Below are 21185 nucleotides of genomic sequence, written 5' to 3' on the forward strand. Positions count from 1 at the left end.
GATCTCCAATAATTATCTTTTCGGATAATGACAGTGGCGGAATTTTGAATGAGTTAAAATCTGATCAAAATCTATCGTCAAAGATTCTCAAAAGATAACGACACATGACACGATGACATTGGATAAAAATCTTATCGAAATCAATCGCTAAATAATTGTTTTTTTTTTTATAAAATGACACGTGACGCAACGAGAACGATTTAAAAAATCTTATCCGAAATTACAAATAATTTTATTTTGTATTATTTAAACAAACAAAAAAAACTAATATTTTATTGCCTATTGTCAGGGGGGAGAGCTCCAAGGATGAAAATGCAAATGGCAATTACTGTTCATTAATGATAGTTACTATTCATTAAAGGAAATTACTATTCAAAATGATGGATTCAATAGTAGATTATCAGGGGAAAGGCTCCATGGGTGGAGTTGCTCTTAGCGTGAACTTTTTTGGGCAAACGTCGGTACATCCCTTGGCAGCCACAGCCAGCATGGACTTTGGGCTCTTTTTAGTGTTATACAACGACGTGGTAGCCTTGGCTTTGTTGAAGATAGTTGCCCCCATAGCCAGCACATTCCAATTAAAAATTGACAAGTGGACTCGTGGGACCCGTAGCCGCCAGTGTAAATTACACCTGTGCCCTCACGACTCCAACGTAAAGTCCCACAACGTCTTCACAGGTCACAGCTCTCTCTCTCTGACAAAATCTCAGAGACTCGTTCAGAGACGAGACCACAAACCAACGACCCTCTTCTCCTTTTCACCTTTCACCGTACTTCCTCGTGAGTTCGAGCTTCCAATTGAAATCCCAGTAGCAGAAATGGAAACCCTAATTTCGCTTTGAATCGGAGGCCTCTTTCGACTTCCGCTCCATGACCGAATCCTGAGCTCGAATTCCGAGCAATGTCAGTCGCGGAGCTCAAAGAGCGCCACGTGGCGGCCAGCGACACCGTCAACTCGCTCAGAGAGCGGCTGAAGCAGAAGCGCGCTTCCTTGCTGGACACAGATGGTATGGCGGTGGTGGGTTTGCTGGTTTGTTAAATTACTATTGAATAATTTTGTACTGGATTGTAATTTTTGGGGTTTTTAGATCTAATTGGTTGTGGTGGTGGAATTGTTGCAGTGGCTGAGTATGCAAGGTCACAGGGGAAGACTCCGGTCACATTTGGCCCCACCGATCTCGTATGCTGCAGAACCTTGCAAGGTCATACAGGAAAGGTATGATTACCCACATGTAATTATATGTTTTTTAGTGCGTGTGTGGTCTGTGGTGCGTTTTGTTTGTAAAAGCGAGCTTCTTTCGGTTCATTCGATTGTTCATTCATATGGGTTAATGGACTTGTTGGGCGTTGGTTGTTTGAAGCGTGCTATTCGGATTACAAAGCTAATTTCTTTTTCTAGCTTTGAATATGTGAAAATGCAATTGTGGGGTTTGACTAGTTGGGAGAGTGTTTGAGTAATTTTTGAGAGTGAAATCATACCAAACAAAAAAGTGCACGAATGCACTACTAGGGATACGGAGAAAGTTAGGTATAAAAGAGGTGAAAAGACCTCTACAAACAAACTAGTAAAACAAAAATGGACAGGTTGATTAGGGATATAGAGAAAGTTGAATAATTGGAATAAGTTAAATGTACTCAAGACAGTGGTCAAAAGTATTATTAATAGGCAGTGGCATTTTAAGTAACAAGCCCAATCAATACTAGGAGATTGACCTATAGTAATTGGGAAGAACTAGATTCAACACTTATAAAGGGTAGCTCTATTGACACCAAAAAGGTAGTTCTCTTTCTTAACTGAACATTTGTATCCTCCTACACCCATAGTCCCAAAAAAGTAACTAAAAGAATAGTTTCTTTGCAAAGAAGTCATTTTCGGGTGGGTTTGGGTCCGGACATGGCGTCTTTCATTTTGTTTTGAGATTGTGGGTGTAGAATGATAAATTGGCCAGTTAAGAAACTTTCAGGTGTAATAGAGCAACTACCTGCTGATAAAATTGCTATAGAGTTTGTGGGAGGTGAGTAGCTAACTAAGTTATTTCATTAATTCTGATTGAAGGTGCAATGGAAAATGAGTGGAGAAAAAGCATATTGGTTTTGAAGTTTGTAATAATAAAGTGGATATACAAAACTATGCAAAATTATAGAGGTACTAGATTAATTAAAAGTTATAGAACAACATTTGTGTTACTCTTCAGCCATACAAATAATTAAAATTCATGTCTAGTTACTGTATTTGTGATGCCAGTTCGGATAGGATAAGGTTCAATAAGATTTATGCTCACCATGACTGCTGCAGGTGTATTCGTTAGATTGGACCTCTGAAAAGAATCGAATTGTCAGTGCATCTCAAGACGGGCGTTTAATAGTGTGGAATGCACTAACAAGCCAGAAGACTCATGCCATAAAACTACCTTGTGCATGGGTCATGACTTGTGCTTTCTCACCGACTGGTCAATCTGTTGCTTGCGGTGGTCTTGATAGTGTTTGCTCTATTTTCAACTTGAATTCCCTGTGTGACAAGGATGGGAATCTACCTGTATCAAGAACACTTAGTGGGCATAAGGGTTATGTTTCCTCCTGTCAATACGTTCCAGATGAGGACACTCACCTGATTAGTGGATCTGGAGATCAAACGTGTGTTTTATGGGATATTACTACTGGACTCAGGACTTCAGTTTTTGGAGGTGAATTTCAGTCTGGACACACTGCAGATGTACTGAGGTATATCGGGTGGTTTTTAAATGGCTATATGTATAACATTTACTGCATCTGGTTCTTCTAGGTGGCCGTGTTCAATAAGCACCTCATATTTAAATTTTTAGCCTTACATGAAGCAAAAAGAAAGACAAGAAAAGGCTTTAAAAGTTGGTACATGATTTTATATTTAGCTGAACAGTAGTGATTGAACTTACTTGATACCACTGTAAATATAATGCATGAAATTTGTTCTTTTAATTTGTCTGCTCTGGAATCCTTTGATTTAGCAGTTAAAGTTTCTGCCCATTTTCATGTCTGTGAATTTACAATGTAATGGAATTGTTTGCTCTAATTTATTCAATGCTGTTAGAAATGCGTCTACATTGATAACTTTGTCCTGGAAAGTGACGTCTTATTGGTTAATCCCGAGACAAGAATTTCTGTTCTGTATTTGAGTTTAAAAGAATCTTTCCTAATCTGTACAGCCTCCTTTACCTTTAGCTTTTCCATCATGAGCACTTTAAATGTCACACAAACATTAGTGTTTGTGAAAGGATATTATTGGTCATGGAATTCTAAGTAAACTGTTTTGCATTCTTTCAGTGTGTCCATCAATCAAAGCAACTCGAGATTGTTTGTGTCTGGTTCTTGTGATACAACTGCCCGATTGTGGGATACTCGTGTTGCAAGTCGAGCAGTGCGGACGTTTCATGGTCATGAGGGGGATGTTAATGTGGTAAAGTTCTTTCCAGATGGAAATAGATTTGGAACTGGCTCAGATGATGGAACTTGCAGATTGTTTGACATTAGAACCGGGCACCAGCTCCAAGTATACCATCAGCCACATGGTGATAATGATATCCCACCTGTGAAAACCATTGCATTCTCAATATCAGGAAGGCTTCTCTTTGCTGGATACACAAATGGGGATTGCTATGTATGGGATACTTTGTTGGCAAAGGTAAAGCCAATTTAATTGACCACAGTCTACCTCTTCACCGAATACCAATATGCTTTTGCATCATCAGCTGACCACGCTTTTTCTAATAAATTGCCTTGTACTTTAGATTCAAGTTTTGGTCTATCAGCATTTTACTCAGCATGTTTATTGTCAACTTCTTGCATGGGTGTACTTCACATTCACATACATTTGAATTATAAAGTTACATGTTTTATTGTAATTAAGATAGACCAGAGTTATTTAAGTGAATTTCTATTTCCCATAAATTACTTTTGCATTGTATGAATTCCGGTCATAAAAGTATGTAAATTTGGAGCTACGCTAGGTTACCTATGTCTGATTGCATTTTTCTGTTATGCTAAACACAGCAGAATCTTTTGTTCACAGTGTGAAGTCATCCTACTCAACTAGTTCCGTTTAGTAGTTGATAACTTGAAATTTTGTAGCTTAGATCTTATTTCTCCCTTGATTGTGTTTCTCTTAGTTTCTTGCACTTAAGATAATCTTAAAATAAGTCTCACTTGGTTGAAAATACAGTTAACAATATCATTTGTGATAGTTATTCTTAAAACAAGAAAATGCATCTTGGATTGTCAAGTTTTCTCGGTAAGGTTTATTGCCACGTGCCCTGCCTATACTGTGATCAATCATCATGTCAAAATAACGCCTATAGACTTGCATGCAATTTGAGAAAGTTTAGTAAACCACCTAGGATGGAGGAAAAGGTAAAAGAGTAGTGGTTGGATTCCAAGTTGGACGGTTATGGTTGTCCATGCTGTGTCATATGAAATGTCATATTTAGAATATTTTTATAAACAAAAATGTAAAATGTTGTGTGTGTCATAAATTAATCCTGCCAAATGAGATATCATGCTGCAAAGGTTTCCTAAATACAATCGTAATACTTTCAGAATGCGTGGTTATAAACTAGTCCTGTAAATCCTGCTTTTTTATTTTATTTTTTTTGTTGCATCATTTTATAAGCGTATGGATTTTTATGGCAGTGCTTTAAATGGATGAAATTGGCTCTAATTGCTCTTTCATTTTGTGGCAGGTGGTTTTGAACCTGGGATCCCTCCAAAACTCACACGAGGCACAGATTAGCTGTTTGGGTTTGTCAGCTGATGGTAGTGCCTTGTGTACAGGAAGTTGGGATACAAATTTAAAGGTTATTTTCCTTAGCCCTGTATCCGTTATTTCACTTAGGCCATGCTGCATGGAACGTGCATGGGAATCATCATCTTTACTGATAATTGTTAATTTTTATCTCTTAATGCGTTTCTTTCTGCAATCAGAATGCAAATAAAAGTAGAGGAAATATAAATAAAAAATGAGAGTGTAAATTTGGCGTTTCTGTTGCAAGTCAGTACCCTTCTTGTGTTCATATCACCAATTCACCATGTGTCAGTAGTCAATTGGACGGTTAGTGCACTTTTTGAACACCTGGCAAGCATTTATTGGACACTGGCACCAGTGGGACTAAATCTTGGTCACATGTCAGTACCCTTGTATTTGTATGCAGGATGTACCTAGGAAGTGATGCTTTTGGTCTACAACGGGAGATAGCTATCATTGTTCTAGTTATCCTATAGCTCTGAATCTGATATTCATGGAGTTGTGCTGGTTTTCTTTTTTGTATTCTCAATCAATCCCACTTAGTGGGAAAAGGCTTTGGTGTTGTTGTTGTTGTAATCAATCTATGTGCATCGTTCATTAAAAAAGAACCATATTGGTTGTTTGAAGTTCATGAAATATGACTTTGCTTTGTGTTTATCGCAGATATGGGCCTTCGGAGGGCATAGGAAAATAATTTGAGCCAGTTACGGAGGCAGATATCTCCATCTTCTGTATCCTGAATTTCGTCTTTTTCGCAGGCCCGTGGCTCTCAATATCCGTTGATGAAGATACTGGGTTTGAGAAACTAGAATGTCCTGTAATATGTTGCTGCTTGTTGTAAGTTGTAACCCCACATTGGAAAAACTGACAATTTTAATATTGGGAGAAAGAAAAAGATGTACATTTGACGAAAACTCCGGCTTGAGAGACCGTCCCATGTGCTTTCGGCCTGAATATATTTCATCTGTAGCTACCATCTCCATGTACCTTCCATAAGAATGTTGTAAACTTGTAAATGACTCATCTCTCATCCATGTATGGTGTTTTTTCCTACTCTCTTTGTCCCGTGCATTTTTTCAATTCGCTTCTTCTTGGTTTGGGGCTTTTGCTATCTGTTGTTTTAAAAACTAAGAGATTGACATGTTTACTCACGAGAAATATATTTGTTGTCTTGAATTTTTTTCGCAAAGCGAATGCTTTGGGAAATCCACTTTTGTATTTTCTGGCAGCGAAAGAAACGTAACTTTTAGATGTAAATATGACATTTACACCCTTGGGCACATATTGTAGCATAATCAAATTGTCAAGCGGTTTGATGAGTAAAAACGTTTATGACAACGTTTGACATAAAATTTTGAAATTGCTATATCATCATAAAACAACTATTTGGAGTTTAAAAAACAAACTCTCAAGACACACCCCAACATTCACCTACATTTTCTCCCTCTTCAGTTCCCTCCCTTGCCTCGTCTCTCTTCTCTTTCTCTCATTTTCGCTTTATTTTTTTTATCGTAAAGAAATTAAAGAAAGAAAAAATCCAAAATAATTATTAAACAGGTCGTAAATTGTAATCGAATTATATTTTCTCATAACAAAAGTCGAGTTATGTTCATGAGAAAGTCACCGTCCATCATATTAATACATGACATTTTCAATAGTGAATGAAATGTGGGTGCTACCCCTACCAAATAAATTGAAAATGAAATAAAAAAAGAAGACAAATCTAAATTTATACATAAGTTTAAATTTCAAGATCTGAAAAATTTAGGAAAAGAAAAGAGGGTAAGAGAAAGTAACTACCACCAAAGGGTGAAGAGCAACATATTTTCATATTCTTTGGGGGAAAAAAACATTTTTTTTTTGGTCAAACGACACATTTGTTTTGTTTTTTGAGATGAAGGATTTAGCTAAACTTCACAATAGACTAATAATGATATGGTTCAAATTCATCTTTGACGAGAATCGAACATAAGAACTCTCATTTATAAGTGAAGAGAAATATCACTAGACCGTAATACTAAGTGACTAAACAACATATTTGTTATAATAGATATTAGATTAAGGATTAGACGGGTTCGAAACCACGCTTTGATGCAAGAATAACACTCCTCTTGCCACTGTGGTGGAGAGCTACAAGCCACTTGCTTGTTTTTCATTGTTTTTTGGAGAGAGTAACTATTTTTATTTATGACGTGGCGCGCTACCATTGTTCAGACAACATCTTCACCACCAGATCCTCGGCCGCACCCGAACACAACATCTTCGTTCACCATCTGAAGCCCTCTGTGCGGTACTTTCGTTTTTGAAAGAAAACCTCATTTTTCTCTTGTGATTCTCCTCCTTCAGAAAACCTCACTAGCCGAGCTACCAGCGAGCAACAGAGAGAGAGAGAGAGAGGTTTTCTTCGTACAGTTTCTGCAGATCTCAGTGATTCACTTCGTTCTGCGATGGCTCAGCCTCTCGTGAAGAAGGACGACGATCGTGACGATGAAGGTACGTCCCCCTCTCACTCACAGACTTGTCAATTGTTCTCGCTCTCGAATTCGATCTGGTTTTCTCTCGCAATTTTTGTTCTATTTTCGGTTCTCTGCGTTGCAACTCATGAATCGGCGATTCGTATTCCCAGATCTCTTTGTATATTGCGGTTTTGCTTCTGCGGTTTGCGTATTGTGAGGCATTTGAATCGGATTTGAGTGAATTACGGTTTAACTATCGTTGATCTGCTTCAATTTACTCTGATCTCGATAATATCTAAGTTTCGTTGCGGTTATGACGCAATGCGGTTAGTTAGCTTGTGGCAAATCTACTCGGTTTGTCTTGATTTAGTGCCAGTTAAATTCGGTTCGGGTTTTTGCGGTATTAGAAATGTTAAGGATGTGATTTTTGTATTATGATGTTGATTTTAGGAGAGTAATGGTGTGAATTTTGTAGTAATTGCTATGATGTTGATTTTCAGCAGAGTACTCGCCGTTTCTGGGGATTGAGAAGGGTGCTGTTCTTCAGGAAGCGAGAGTTTTCAATGATCCTCAACTCGATGCTAGAAGATGCTCCCAGGTTATTGCTTTGCACCACTGGATTATCTTATCTGTCTTCTTATTTGCTCGGCTGAAATTGATTTTGTGCATTTGGCATTTTCGTCAAATTTCAGGTTATCACAAAACTTTTGTACCTACTGAACCAAGGGGAAAGCTTTACAAAGGTCAGGTTCCTTCTGTGCTGAATAGTTCTGTTTCTCCCTTGAGCAGAACCAATATCTTTTGCGTCAATTTTATTAATCTACTTGCAACATTTTTTTATTTTGTACTTGGCCGTCAATTGATTCATGTTATTTTGCATTGAATTAATAGGTTGAAGCTACAGAAGTTTTCTTTTCTGTGACTAAGCTTTTCCAATCAAGAGATATAGGATTGAGGAGAATGGTTTACCTGATCATAAAAGAATTGTCCCCCTCTGCAGATGAGGTGACTTGACTTTCTATCATTTGATTTCCTTAATAAATTTGCATGCACACTAATTGGGACTGACTTCTGATATATTTCCCATAACAAGGTTATTATTGTGACAAGCTCCCTGATGAAGGATATGAATAGTAAAACTGACATGTATCGGGCAAATGCCATCCGTGTGCTCTGTCGGATTACGGATGGAACCCTTCTTACCCAGATTGAGCGGTATTTGAAACAAGCCATCGTTGATAAGAATCCAGTGGTTGCGAGTGCAGCTCTGGTCAGTGGGATCCATCTTCTCCAGGTACTGTTTCTGCTATACCTAAGGATTTATTTATTTGTTGGCTGTGTACCCTAATGTTTCTCTTTTGACAGACTAACCCAGAGATTGTCAAAAGGTGGAGTAATGAGGTTCAGGAATCTGTCCAGTCAAGAGCAGCCCTTGTACAATTCCATGCACTGGCTTTACTTCATCAGGTATGTGCCATTGTTGGTTTGGTTTACAGACTTTACATTCAGGATTTTTTCTTTCCCGAAAGATAGAGCAAGTTTTTAGTCGAAGTCCATTACTTGACTATTTACCATATCATTACTTAACTAATTACTTGCATTTGTACACATTTTTGGTTGATGTGAGCAAGTGTAGCAAGCAGGCTAGGTGTACAGTGATTTGTTGTTTTTACAGACATGGTTTAGCATTCATTCCATATAATGTAATTCATGTAGGTTTACCTTCTTCTTTCAAGTTTTAAAGTGGAATATAAAGAAAGATTCTGCATCTGCCCAATAACTTTTGTTAGAATAATTGTAAATATCATTTGTACAATTGAAAGGTGTTGAGAATCTTTTACTTTTGAAAATTGTAGATACGACAGAATGACCGTCTTGCTGTTAGCAAGTTGGTTACCAGCTTGACAAGGGGGACTGTCCGCTCTCCATTGGCCCAGTGCCTGTTGATTCGTTATACTAGTCAGGTGCTTATTCTTCTGGACCTTTTATTTTAGCTGCGTTGTTTTCATGCTCTATTTTAATCAATTGTTTGCCTAAAGGTTATCCGCGAGTCTGGAAATGTACAAACAGGGGACCGTCCCTTTTACGATTATCTTGAGGGTTGTCTTCGCCACAAAGTAGAGATGGTGATTTTTGAGGCTGCTAGAGCAATTACAGAGCTCCATGGTGTGACCCCCAGAGAACTTACTCCAGCAATCACTGTTCTGCAGCTATTTCTAAGTTCTTCCAAACCAGTTTTAAGATTTGCTGCTGTCCGCACCTTGAATAAGGCATCTTTCTTCTCCTTTTACTCTACTACACAATGTGTTTGGAAATTTATGATAATTAAAGTGACCTGCCGTCCTGAGTTTTACTTTTGTAGTTTTGAGATAAATGAGAGAATCAAGAGATCCTATATGAAATGAGTTTGAGTGTAATCTATGAGGCAATTACTGATAGGTTAGTGCTATTCACACACCCGTATACTTCCCACACACCCTTGTTGATTTTTGGCCATTGATCTTCTTCAATTCATTCGATCCGACGGCTGAAAATTGAGAGAGGTGTGTGAGAAGTAAAAATGGGTGTGAAGATAGCACTACCGTTACTGATACTATGTAGATTTTAGTTCTGTTTATTTATTCTGCATGTGAAACAAAGCTTGTTAGACTTAATTATGTTGATTGTGGTCATTTTTTATTTCCCGGTGAATGATATTCCTGATAATCACTTTGATCTTTTTTCCAGGTGGCAATGACACATCCAGTGCCTGTCACAAACTGCAACATTGATATGGAGAGTTTGATTTCTGACCAGAACAGAAGCATTGCCACACTTGCTATCACAACACTTCTGAAGACAGGAAATGAATCAAGTGTGGATCGATTGATGAAGCAGATAACTAATTTCATGTCAGATATTGCTGATGAGTTCAAAATTGTTGTTGTGGAAGCCATAAGATCGTTGTGTTTGAAATTTCCATTGAAGTTCAGAGCTTTGTGAGTGATCTACCACATACTCAAAGTTTTGTTTGAGAATGTTTGATTTCATATTGTTCATCTTTCAGTGCACATATTCTTATTTGTCTCTATTGTTTTCAAAAATGATCCCTGCATCTCGTTTTCTACAGGATGAACTTTTTGAGCAACATTCTCAGAGAAGAAGGTGGATTTGAGTACAAAAAGGCAATTGTTGATTCAATTGTGATTCTCATAAGAGATATTCCTGATGCAAAAGAAAGTGGCTTGCTTCATCTCTGTGAGTTCATCGAAGATTGTGAATTCACCTATCTTTCTACACAGGTGGGATTTTCTCTATCATAATCTTGGTGAACAATCTATTCCTCTTAATGTTCTTTTGGCTGATTGAGATGTTTTATTATTAGATACTCCACTTTTTGGGTATTGAAGGGCCAAAAACATCTGATCCAAGCAAATATATACGGTACATTTATAATCGAGTACATCTTGAGAATGCCACTGTTCGTGCCAGTGCGGTTAGTACATTGGCAAAATTTGGTGCTTTGGTCGATTCATTGAAGGTAACATCTTGTTCAATGAATGATATCTTATCTGATCCCCATCCCCCTCTATACAAAGAAGATTTGTTTCTGTCTATGGTTACTGATGACAATGAACTATACTTGTTTTCTTCTATGCTTCAGCCACGAGTGTTTATTCTGCTGCGAAGATGTCTCTTTGACAGTGATGATGAGGTATCCTATATGTACATTCAAGGCCTTACATTTAGGATATGTATAACATGTATGTATGAGCGTTCACCTAAAACTAGGTGTCTGGTTCTGTGCAAATCTGCATCTGAGTTTTTATGTTCCTGTGCCACTGCTTTCATGATTTATTTGTTTTAGCTTCAGTATACTGAACTCTTTGACAGTGATGATGAGGTGTCAAATGTACATTTGAGGCCTTACATTTAGGTTATATTAACTTATATATAACCATGTATGTACGGGCATTCACCCAGAGCGAGGTGTCTGGCTCTGCAAATTTGCATCCGATTTCTGTGTTTCTGTGTCTCTGTGTCATTGCTTTCATGATTTATTTGTTTTAGCTTCAGCATATACTGAATTTCTTTTTGCTACACTCTCAGGTTCGTGATAGGGCAACACTCTATCTAAATACGCTTGGCGGAGATGGTTCAGTTATTGAGACTGACAATGATGTAAAGGACTTCCTCTTTGGGTCTCTGGATGTCCCACTTGTCAATCTGGAGACAAGTTTGAAGAATTATGTGAGTAACGTAACCTCCATTTGCTTTTATCTTTGTACCCTTAAGGTCCTTATCTCATGTTTTGACTTTTGAGGGTTGTTTTAATGCGACTATAGGAGGCTTCGGAAGAACCATTTGACATTAAATCTGTACCCAAGGAGGTTAAGTCGCAGCCACTTGCTGAGAAGAAAGCCCAGAGTAAAAAGCCAACTGGTCTTGGTGCTCCTCCAACTGGCCCTGCATCCACAGTTGATGCTTATGAGACGTTGCTTTCCTCTATTCCGGAGTTTTCAAACTTTGGGAAACTCTTCAAGGTTCTGCAACGTGAATATTTTCTTGTACTTTACATGCACATTACAGCTCATGAATTTTTTATTTTTCTTTGGAATTAATTGCGTACTATTTTCACATACCAGTCCTCAGCACCTGTGGAGTTAACAGAGCCAGAAACCGAATATGCAGTTAATGTTGTCAAGCACATTTTTGATAGCCATGTTGTGTTCCAGTACAACTGCACCAATACCATTCCCGAGCAATTACTGGAAGATGTAATGCCCTTTTATACTAAAAAAGTACTTTTGTAATTATGCTTCAGAATTTCCTTTTAACACTCTGCCTGTCAGGTCATTGTTGTGGTGGATGCTTCAGAAGCTGAGGAATTTTCTGAAGTGGCATCCAGGTCTCTCAGGTCTCTTCCGTATGATACACCTGGACAAACCTTTTTGGCATTTGAGAAGCCAGAAGGCATCCCTGCAGTTGGAAAATTTACAAACTTGTTGAGGTTCATTGTTAAAGAGGTATCAAGTTCTTCCCCTTATTCCTGTTCATAGACCGAGTTCCTTGACAATTAATGGATCATTTGGCACCAGTCATTTGGAGTGCAACTTGCTTTAGCTAATAAAACTATTCAAAGCTGTATGTGATTTTTCACGTTCTACATAATGTGCAAGTCTTGCCACATCTACAACCATCACATCCACAGCGATATTGTTCAAAGCTTATATTTGATCTCTGCTTATAATAACCTGCACCTTTAAATCAGATTTTTCGTATGAATATACACAATGATATACAATATCAAACCTATAGGAAAACAATAAATTGTACACGTATTAAATAGCCAGCCCTTAGACCATTTGAGCTTTGGCTGAATCTCTTTTCTCATGAGTTGGGGGTGCCACTAGGTTGATCCAACCACTGGTGAGGCAGAGGAAGATGGTGTGGAAGATGAATACCAGCTGGAAGATCTTGAGGTTGTCGCTGCTGATTACATTTTGAAGGTTCCAGTCTTCAATTTCAAGAATGCTTGGGAAAGCATGGGCGCGGATTTTGAGCGGGTAGATGAATATGGCCTGGGGCCAAGGGAGAACTTGACTGAAGCTGTTAATGCTGTCATCAGCCTCCTTGGAATGCAACCCTGTGAGGTAATTTTGTTTTAAGATTAAACGTCTATGATTTGTCTTTGTACAATACTTGTGTAATCAGTTGATCCGGATGTTAAAAGGTCTGAGGCCTTTTCATCGCATGTTTTTTAACCACGCAGATGCATAACAGATACAATACCTCTATAGTTCTGCATTGGATAGTTAACAATGCATATGACTTTTGAACTTAAATTTTTGACTAAGTTATATTGCTGTTCCTGTATTTTCACCTCAAATTCACTTTCTTGTAATTGTGTTTTGAACACATTCCCTTACACGTTGCTAACTGTTTCGAATTAGTCTAAAAAAACAATTCAGTCAGTTTGGTTTTCGGGAAAAACGCGAGTCACGTAATTCCCTCCATTCCTCATTTTTCTGAGACTGAAGGTTAGACAATTTGTACTTTATCAATTTTTTCTGAAATTTGAAATCAGGATAGTAAATATGATAGCTATTTTTTATTTTTGAATGTTTCTGATATGCTTAAAGCATGTTATTATCTCAGGACCGCTCATTAGAAGCTTCACTTTGACATGTGTATTTTATATCATACATTGTGTACATGGTTTCAGGGCACAGAGGCCGTTGCGAGCAACTCAAGGTCACACACTTGTGTATTGTCCGGTGTATACATAGGCAATGTGAAGGTCCTTGTGCGGTTGTTATTTGGAATTGATAGTTCATCAAAGGAGGTTGCGATGAAACTCACTGTGAGATCTGAGGACGGAGCTGTTAGTGATGCGATTCATGAGATTGTAGCCAGCGGCTAGTTGGTTGATGCTGTGGGACTTCATTGATACAAGAGCCTTTTTCGCTTTTCTCAAATTAGAGCACTGGCGGGAAGTACGGCTGCATACAGATGAAAACATTTTGTAGAAAGGATTGCACATTACTGCATTTGAAGTTGGATTGACTGCTCGTCTATTGAGCGTTTGCCCGCTCGTCTGTTGAATTAGTAATAATTTTGTCGGAAGAATCACGTCAAGATATCATTGGATTGACTTACAAGTTAATCCTATTTTTCTTTTTTGATTCAAGATTACTTTTGTTGTGCAAATATGTTCAAGATCTGAATTTTGAGGCTGTCTGAATTACAAAGAACTGAACTGTATTGGTGTTCGGTTGGTTCCTCTGGTTATCCTCCTCTTCTTCCTTCCCTTACAACTTTACCTTCGTTGGCATCGATTACCTCTCTCAAGCATTCAAAGTGCTTTCTAAAGATGTGCTTTTCTAGAAAATACTTTCACGACCCAAAAACACTTTGTAAGCGTCATAGGTTGTCAAAACACACATTTGACCCTTCCAGAGAAACAGTCCCTATTAAGTCACTAACGCTTGTTGGTTTTGCTTTTGCGTTTATAGTTAAAAATCACCTCGCTAAAGAAAACTCGTACCTCTGTCAAATGAATTGTACTGAATTTTTCGCTGAACACCAATAACAACACCCATTACTAAATCCAGAACAGCATGAAGTAGGTCGGGAAGATGGATGTGTAGCGAAATGCCGAAACACAAGGGATCATCTCGTCCTTTTATCTACGAAAAATTCTATTTACCCCCAATTTCCAACTCCGAACACTCATAGCATGGTGTCAAAGGCCATGGTGAATGTCACCCAGTTTGTTTGTGTTGAAATATCCCTACATCGATTGTATTTGTGGGAAAAGAATAGTTTAAATATCCTAATCCTACTCCAACTAATACCGATGTCTTCTGTGATAAAACCAAGTTGGATATCCATCTATTCTCAAATCTCACCAAGTTTTGAACATTAATAATATTAGATAATAAAAATTAGAAAATACAAACACATCAGGTAGTGATCAAACATTCTTCCAAATGCATGTGTTTGTTTTATAACAGTCGCAAATCCAAACACATATAGACTAGGGTTCATCCTTTGTCCAAAAGAACAAAAAAGAACACAGAAAAAAAACAGAAGGAAGAAAAGAAATCACAACTCCTCCCTCCATTGTTGCCCTTGTCTAACGCAACGTCGCAATTACGCTTCTACCGTCATCTTCCACCTACCTGAAATCAATCAGACGTATCTCCGTTAAGCAGCTGCGCTGGTGCACCAAGAACACACACACACACATACACACACAGAGTCTGCCACTTTTTCGACTAGATACATACAAATATACCATCATCATCCATTTTTTTCTTAGTTTTTCTTTTTTCAAAGTCCATTAATTGATAGTTATTAACACTAAAGGTTATAGCCAGTTCTCATTTTCTTGGTTCCAACGTTCCGGTCCAAGTTTGAGTTACTATCGCTTCCTCAAACTGGACCGTGTGGCCGGTTGATCCCTTTCTTATCCATATGTTGTGAGTTACTACTGCTAGAGGTTGCAGAGGGATTGAGGCCATACTCGGTTGTAGCACCGTACTCGCTGCTTGGATATTCTGTGCTGTCCATCAACGCCGGCTTCCTAAGCCCTTTCAATTTCGCGTTATACGAATCATTATCACTATCGGTGGAAGCCGAGCCAGACGACCCAAAGTGCCCTTTAATCCCCTCGTGCAAGTCTTCCATTGAGACATCGCCTTCCAATGCACGAACAACCTGCGTACGTAAATTTAAAATATTGAGTTAAAAGTATCAAAAGTTTTATACACAAGCACAAGATCAGCAACAAAATTGTTTTTACCTGGCTCATTTTCGGACGCTTCTTTGCAGAGTGTCGAACACTCGCAGCCGCACACGCCACCATGCGTGCCACCTGTTCCTGGTCGTAATTGTTCTCTAGTCGTGGATCCAACAATTCAGAATAGTCCCCAGTATCTATTGCTTTCATGCAGAGAGGCCTTGCCTGTTGTTGTTCATGCACAATGCAACAAAATTGATTTCTCATCATTAAATTCTCCATGCCATGATGCATAGCAATTATTGAATTTGTTGCAAACAATTGAAATATCCGACTCCAAAAATACGAATTCACCAAATCAATAGTGCAGATCGACAGTCTAACAACTTAACATGTGAAACAGTAGCAAGAGAACATAATTCATGTGTAATTGCATATTAATTTATTAGGGAGGGGGAGTTCGAACCCAGTCTACTAAGGTATCTTCCTCACATTCCCCAGACAAGTCCACCGGGGGGCGCCCAGTGATCAGCTCCAGAAGCATAATACCAAAAGAGAAGACGTCAGACTTCTCGGTCAGCTTGCCACTCGATGCGTACTCAGGAGCCAAATACCTGCATCACCAGTTTTATATCAGCTTGTTTCTGTCACCCTAACTTCATCTTCTGTGGTTTATTTGTAATGTATATCATGCAATTTAAATTAAGGAGCTGATGAAAAAGTTTCTTACCCAAATGTTCCCATGACACGAGTAGATACATGGGTGACATTTTCCTGGTTTAGCTTTGCTAGTCCAAAATCTGCCACCTGAAAAAGTCATGCATATAAATTAGCAAACAAAAATATTAGTCATCCTTTAATATCATAAGCTTTTCCTAGGGTTCATTCACAAATTTAAGGTAATTAACAGCATATAGTTACATACCTTAGCCTCGAAACTATAGTCAATCAGAATATTTGCAGCTTTAATGTCACGGTGGATAATCTTCGGGTGACCTGAAAGAATCCAAAAACGATATGAGTACTAACGTATAAGAGGACAATGGATCAAAGGAATATACGTAGTTGTAGTAATTTCACGAACTACTTACAGTCTTCGTGCAAATAAGCAAGCCCTTTAGCCGATCCCACAGCAATTTTGACCCTGTTGGTCCATTCCAAGGGAGGCCGATTCGCGCCTGTCAAATTATGTTTGAACATGAACAAATGAAGTATTGTCAGATCAGTTGAGATCTAGAAAGTCGATACATGATATAGTTAGTATATAAGGTATTGACGACATAGAGTTGGCTAGAATGTATACCCCGAAGGTGGAACTCGAGGTTGTTATTAGCAACATATTCATACACCAACAATTTCTTTTCTCCTGCAAGGCAGTACCCAACAAGCGACACAAGGTGGCGATGATGAACACGGCTGATGATCTCAACCTCGGCTGCAAATTCACGGTCACCTTGTCCGCTACCCGCTTTGAGGCTCTTAACGGCAATTTCCTTTCCATTTGGCAACACCCCTTTGTGCACAAACCCAAAGCCACCTTGGCCTAGTAGCTTGGCTTGGTCAAACCCTGAGGTTGCAGCCGCCAGCTCTTCATAGGTGAAGGTGCTCTTGTTGAACCCGAATGCCACATTAGGGTGTGGAGGTGGCAGAGGGGGACCGTGTGGACCGGAGAAGTTGGCGGAGCTCATTTCGCTGCTCATCGTGGGGGGTGCTCCACCGGATGACATAGTCCAACCTCCATTTGGCACGCGGCCAGAAGGAGGCATATTAAGAACGTGCTCGGAGCTTTTAGGTTCACCTTGCCAATACTCACCGCTTCCTGCTCATGCACATTACCCATATTATTACATAAATATTAGTACCAGACACTTATATATATATATATATATATATATATATATATATATATATATATATATATATATATATTGTTAGGAAAATGCTACCGGGAGACCATGCATGTTGTTATCTAGAATTCAATCAATTTAAAAGTTGTATAAATTTCAATTAAGCCATAAAGCAAAACAAAAGTTATGTAAATGCTATGAGAACAAGAAAGACTTTGGAGAGTTTGAGTTAAGAAATTACCATTTGGACGATATGGTTCAGGGTTCTCCATGAGGTGGGAAGAAGTCTGTCTCTTCTTCCTTCTCTTAGAGCAAGCCAAGAAGAACAAAACCATGACAAGCAAGAACACCCCTGCCGCAGCTACAACTCCTACTATGATAGGCGTGGAGCTCCCTGAGTGCGATGGTGGCGGCGATCCATCATTGTCTGATGATGGTGAGCGATGTGACTTGCTTGATGATCCAAGTGCTGGGGGTGACCAATCATCAGACGACTTCGGTGACCAATTCCCCTGGGATGATTTGGGTGGAGATTTTTGGGAATTGGAGTTTTGTGGAGGGGACTTTTGGGAGTTGGAGTTATTGTCCCCGTTGTTCTGGGAAGAGGGAGATTTTTGGGAGTTGGAGTTTTGTGGGGGTGACTTTTGGGAATTGGAGTTTTTGTCCCCTCCATTGTTCTGAGAAGGAGGAGATTTTTGAGAGTTGGAGTTTTGTGGAGGGGACTTTTGGGAATTGGAGTTATTGTTCGAGTTGTTGTCGTTTGAGTTATTGTTGTCGTTTGAGTCTGAGTTTCCATTTGAGTCGCCGTTCGAGTTTCCATTCGAGGAGTCGCCGTTCGAGTTTCCATTCGAGGAGTCGCCGTTCGAGTTTCCATTCGAGTTGCCATTTGAATTGCCATTTTTGTTGCCATTTGAGTTCCCGTTTGAGTTGTTGTTGGAATTGTTGGAGTTGTCGTTGGAATTGTTGGAGTTGTCGTTGGAATTGTTGTTGTTGTTGGAAGGCGGCGAGTTTTTCGAGTTGTTGGAAGACGATGAATTATCCGAGTCTTTTGAGTTGTTGTTTGAATTTTTGGACGAGTTGCTGTTGGAGGGAGGCGATGAGTTGTTCGAAGATGATGAAGAGTCCGACGGTGGAGAATCTGATGACGAATTCTGATCGTCAGAGGAACCCATTTCGGGAGGAATGTCCGACCAAGATTATCGTGGGTCAGTGCCGGAGAAACCCCCTCTCCTTTGTTAGGTGAGCCTGTTGATGACCCCTATTCCTAACATTAGTCAAACATGTAAACAAAACTTAGTCACGGGTTAAAAACAGACCAATCCAATACAAAAAAGTGTGTGTTCGGGTCATGCATGCATGCCATGCAGAGAACAAATAAGAACGTCCAAAGTTATTCAATCAAATATAAAAAAAGGTTATTCAATCATGCATGCATGCACGTAAGTATGTTGTTGTTTGCATGGTGTGCATAGTTAGCTACGTGCATCGGGTTGAGAGAGAGAGAGAGAGAGAGAGAGAGATTGTACCAAAGGAGAAGGGCTTTGCAACAGGGGAGGATTGAGGATTCTCAGAGAGGAAAACAAGTGCTATGGTAATAATTCGAGGAAATAAATCTTCCCCCGACAAATGAGGAAGATTTCTCCAACCAACTTCTATTTTTATTCAAATATTTCTCCGTTTTGCTATTTTTAGTTTGCACTTTTAATTCTTTGGTAAAAAACTGGCCTAAGGAAGTTCATATTGTTGTCCCTCATTGACCTTGTCCTCCTCTCTGTTTCTTATTCTATTTTAGCGACACACGTCCACAATAACAGACACATTTTATCCAAAAATAGTTACTAAAAAAACTGAACATTGTTTCATCCCTCCGAATCGGATGGTCATCTTTTCTTGAAATGTTATGGACCTCGAATCTCAATCAATAACTGATCACATGATCAACACCTGAGAGTTTGGATGTGGGATTTATTGATTCCACTCCCACCTTGTTTTTGTGGAGGCCAATGCACTTTAAAAAAAACACAATACGAAGTCGCTAGCTAAGTCTTACAGGCCAGATCTCAGGATAATTGTGATTCAGCAGTCACGAAATATGGACCAGCTTAGGTTTTTGGAATGGTTGTGGCACGAAGCTTTTGTTGCTGAATTCTTGACTATTCAATCAGTCATTGTATTCATTCATATATATTTCCAAGAGTGGACCTAGAGAGTCCCATATACAGAAAGTATATCTACACAATCAAAACAAATTGAATAATTACAAAAAAAAAGCAAATCATGCAATTATAAGGAAAGTAAATCAGCCACATTCTTGTGAGGGTGGACTTTCTTGAGTTCGCATAATTTCAGGAGATGACTTAGCTGATGGCTTTGTCAAGGGCATATATTTCTCATCACCCCCTCCCCAAGCGAGACGAAACATAGTGGAGCTTGAGCTTGGGAACTAAAGCATGAAACGTTCGCAAGTCAATCCCGTAGTAAAGGCATCGGCAATTTGATGCGCAGATAAGACGTAGCGAGTGCGGAGTATGTGAAATAATACTAGTATTTCATTTCTTAATGAATAAGGAATTACAATCAGGTTTATATACACTTTGAGAAATAGCTTAGTAACTAATTAAACCTAGTTAACTCACTAAACTAGTATTAGTTACATAGACAATTGTAACAAACTTATAACAATATTACAACTAACTATTGTGTCTCTTTACACCCCCTCAAGCTGAACGGAGGAGGGCCGAGTGAAAGCTTGGATTGAAGATATTGAAACCGAGCTTTAGAAAGAGACTGGTATGTAAATCAGCCAAGGTCTAAAATATCGCTGATATCGGAAATATTGGTAGTCCAAAACATGGAAATTTTGATGGAAATATCAGGATATTATCGATATCGATAAAAATTGAATAAAAACCACGGAAATTGTAAGAAAAACTTGGAAATTTTTATTGAAACTTTGCAGGATGTTTATTTAGTCAATTATCTATTAGTTTATCATAAAAAAATTGGAAGGAAATGCATTGCATGATGGATTTAACTAATTTAAGTTGATTATATAGCAAGCTGGCAAACATTATGAGTGTAGAAAATATGTAGTAATTAATGAAAGAAGTTTAAACACACCATAATCATTTATATATAATGAATTAGTACAATATTTTAACTTTATACATTGCATGGTAAGATACATGAGTGACTTAGTACCACATAGAGTTCCTATGAGGTTCAAAATTTTCACTATCTTCATCATCTCTATGTGTAGAGTAAGTGTATTGTGAAGAGTAGTCATCAAATGATAAATCCCCAAAATAGTTTTGCATGTAATTGTTAACATGCCACCCATATGGATCCGAGATTGGTTAACGTTGTCCATAAGCAAAATCATTTGAAGATTGAGTCTTGGATTCTTTCCATGAGTCACTCGATTCCATCCCAACAAGAATGAGATATGAAGGGTAGGGAAATGGTTGGTTATAAGTATAACCATAGTAACTACTTCTCACTTCAACAAAGTTCGAAGTTATAGATAACGAGTCATCTTCTTGACTTGACAAAGTTCCATTGCCTCTTTCTCTACGAGTATAGTCATTACCTATGGCACCAATTCCTGGTCTTGCCCGCCTACTGCCATGGTCCTCATCTTGTGTTGCATGCGTGAAGTTTGCCTCACCAGTGAAGGGGCTCATAAATCTGGGAGGTGGCCCAACATAGTTTCCATATCCACCACTACCTCCAGCTCCACTATATCCTTCATCATTCCCACCTCCGATGGTAGGTAAGTCTTCTGATCTTGTACTAGAGCTATCATTAGTATCAGTAGGATCTTATGGTTGTGTAGGATTGGAAGAATGTGGAATTCTAGTGTTTCTTGGTCTTGGGCGAAAAAG

At 38.7% G+C, this 21185-nt stretch overlaps 3 protein-coding genes across 3 annotated transcripts; 2 read left to right on the plus strand and 1 right to left on the minus strand.

The window, feature by feature from the left end:
* Positions 1-667: 667 nt before the first annotated feature.
* Positions 668-5830, plus strand: LOC126623569 (guanine nucleotide-binding protein subunit beta-1). Its single transcript, XM_050292484.1, has 6 exons — positions 668-1007; positions 1122-1216; positions 2297-2721; positions 3301-3658; positions 4713-4826; positions 5438-5830. Exons 1-6 carry the CDS (start codon positions 902-904, stop codon positions 5471-5473), a joined length of 1134 nt encoding a protein of 377 aa, XP_050148441.1. The 5' UTR covers positions 668-901; the 3' UTR covers positions 5474-5830.
* A 1190-nt stretch (positions 5831-7020) lies between these two features.
* Positions 7021-14001, plus strand: LOC126622402 (coatomer subunit gamma-like). Its single transcript, XM_050291119.1, has 18 exons — positions 7021-7267; positions 7734-7828; positions 7923-7973; positions 8122-8235; positions 8324-8524; positions 8596-8697; positions 9087-9194; positions 9270-9500; positions 9958-10208; positions 10340-10511; positions 10595-10750; positions 10874-10924; positions 11320-11460; positions 11556-11753; positions 11856-11987; positions 12063-12236; positions 12624-12863; positions 13436-14001. Exons 1-18 carry the CDS (start codon positions 7222-7224, stop codon positions 13631-13633), a joined length of 2661 nt encoding a protein of 886 aa, XP_050147076.1. The 5' UTR covers positions 7021-7221; the 3' UTR covers positions 13634-14001.
* Positions 14002-14680: 679 nt separating this feature from the next.
* On the minus strand, positions 14681-18943 carry LOC126620938 (putative proline-rich receptor-like protein kinase PERK6). Its single transcript, XM_050289269.1, has 10 exons — positions 18828-18943; positions 17543-18565; positions 16758-17273; positions 16546-16632; positions 16380-16450; positions 16185-16261; positions 15921-16068; positions 15518-15679; positions 15239-15432; positions 14681-14894 (listed from the first exon to the last, which is right to left on the minus strand). Exons 2-10 carry the CDS (start codon positions 18471-18473, stop codon positions 14891-14893), a joined length of 2190 nt encoding a protein of 729 aa, XP_050145226.1. The 5' UTR covers positions 18474-18565; positions 18828-18943; the 3' UTR covers positions 14681-14890.
* Positions 18944-21185: the final 2242 nt, after the last annotated feature.

This window comes from Malus sylvestris, chromosome 5 (genome assembly GCF_916048215.2).
Source record: "Malus sylvestris chromosome 5, drMalSylv7.2, whole genome shotgun sequence".
Taxonomy (NCBI): Eukaryota; Viridiplantae; Streptophyta; class Magnoliopsida; order Rosales; family Rosaceae; genus Malus; species Malus sylvestris.

Coding starts and splice junctions, on each gene's coding strand:
- LOC126623569 (XM_050292484.1), top strand. CDS start 902: ATGTCAGTCGCGGAGCTCAAAGAGCGCCACGTGGCGGCCAGCGACACC. Junction 1,008..1,121: donor TTCCTTGCTGGACACAGATG/GTATGGCGGTGG, acceptor GAATTGTTGCAG/TGGCTGAGTATGCAAGGTCA. Junction 1,217..2,296: donor TGCAAGGTCATACAGGAAAG/GTATGATTACCC, acceptor TGACTGCTGCAG/GTGTATTCGTTAGATTGGAC.
- LOC126622402 (XM_050291119.1), top strand. CDS start 7,222: ATGGCTCAGCCTCTCGTGAAGAAGGACGACGATCGTGACGATGAAG. Junction 7,268..7,733: donor CGACGATCGTGACGATGAAG/GTACGTCCCCCT, acceptor GATTTTCAGCAG/AGTACTCGCCGTTTCTGGGG. Junction 9,195..9,269: donor TGATTCGTTATACTAGTCAG/GTGCTTATTCTT, acceptor GTTTGCCTAAAG/GTTATCCGCGAGTCTGGAAA.
- LOC126620938 (XM_050289269.1), bottom strand. CDS start 18,473: ATGGGTTCCTCTGACGATCAGAATTCGTCATCAGATTCTCCACCGTCG. Junction 17,274..17,542: donor TGAACCATATCGTCCAAATG/GTAATTTCTTAA, acceptor GTGCATGAGCAG/GAAGCGGTGAGTATTGGCAA. Junction 16,633..16,757: donor CCTCGAGTTCCACCTTCGGG/GTATACATTCTA, acceptor ATAATTTGACAG/GCGCGAATCGGCCTCCCTTG.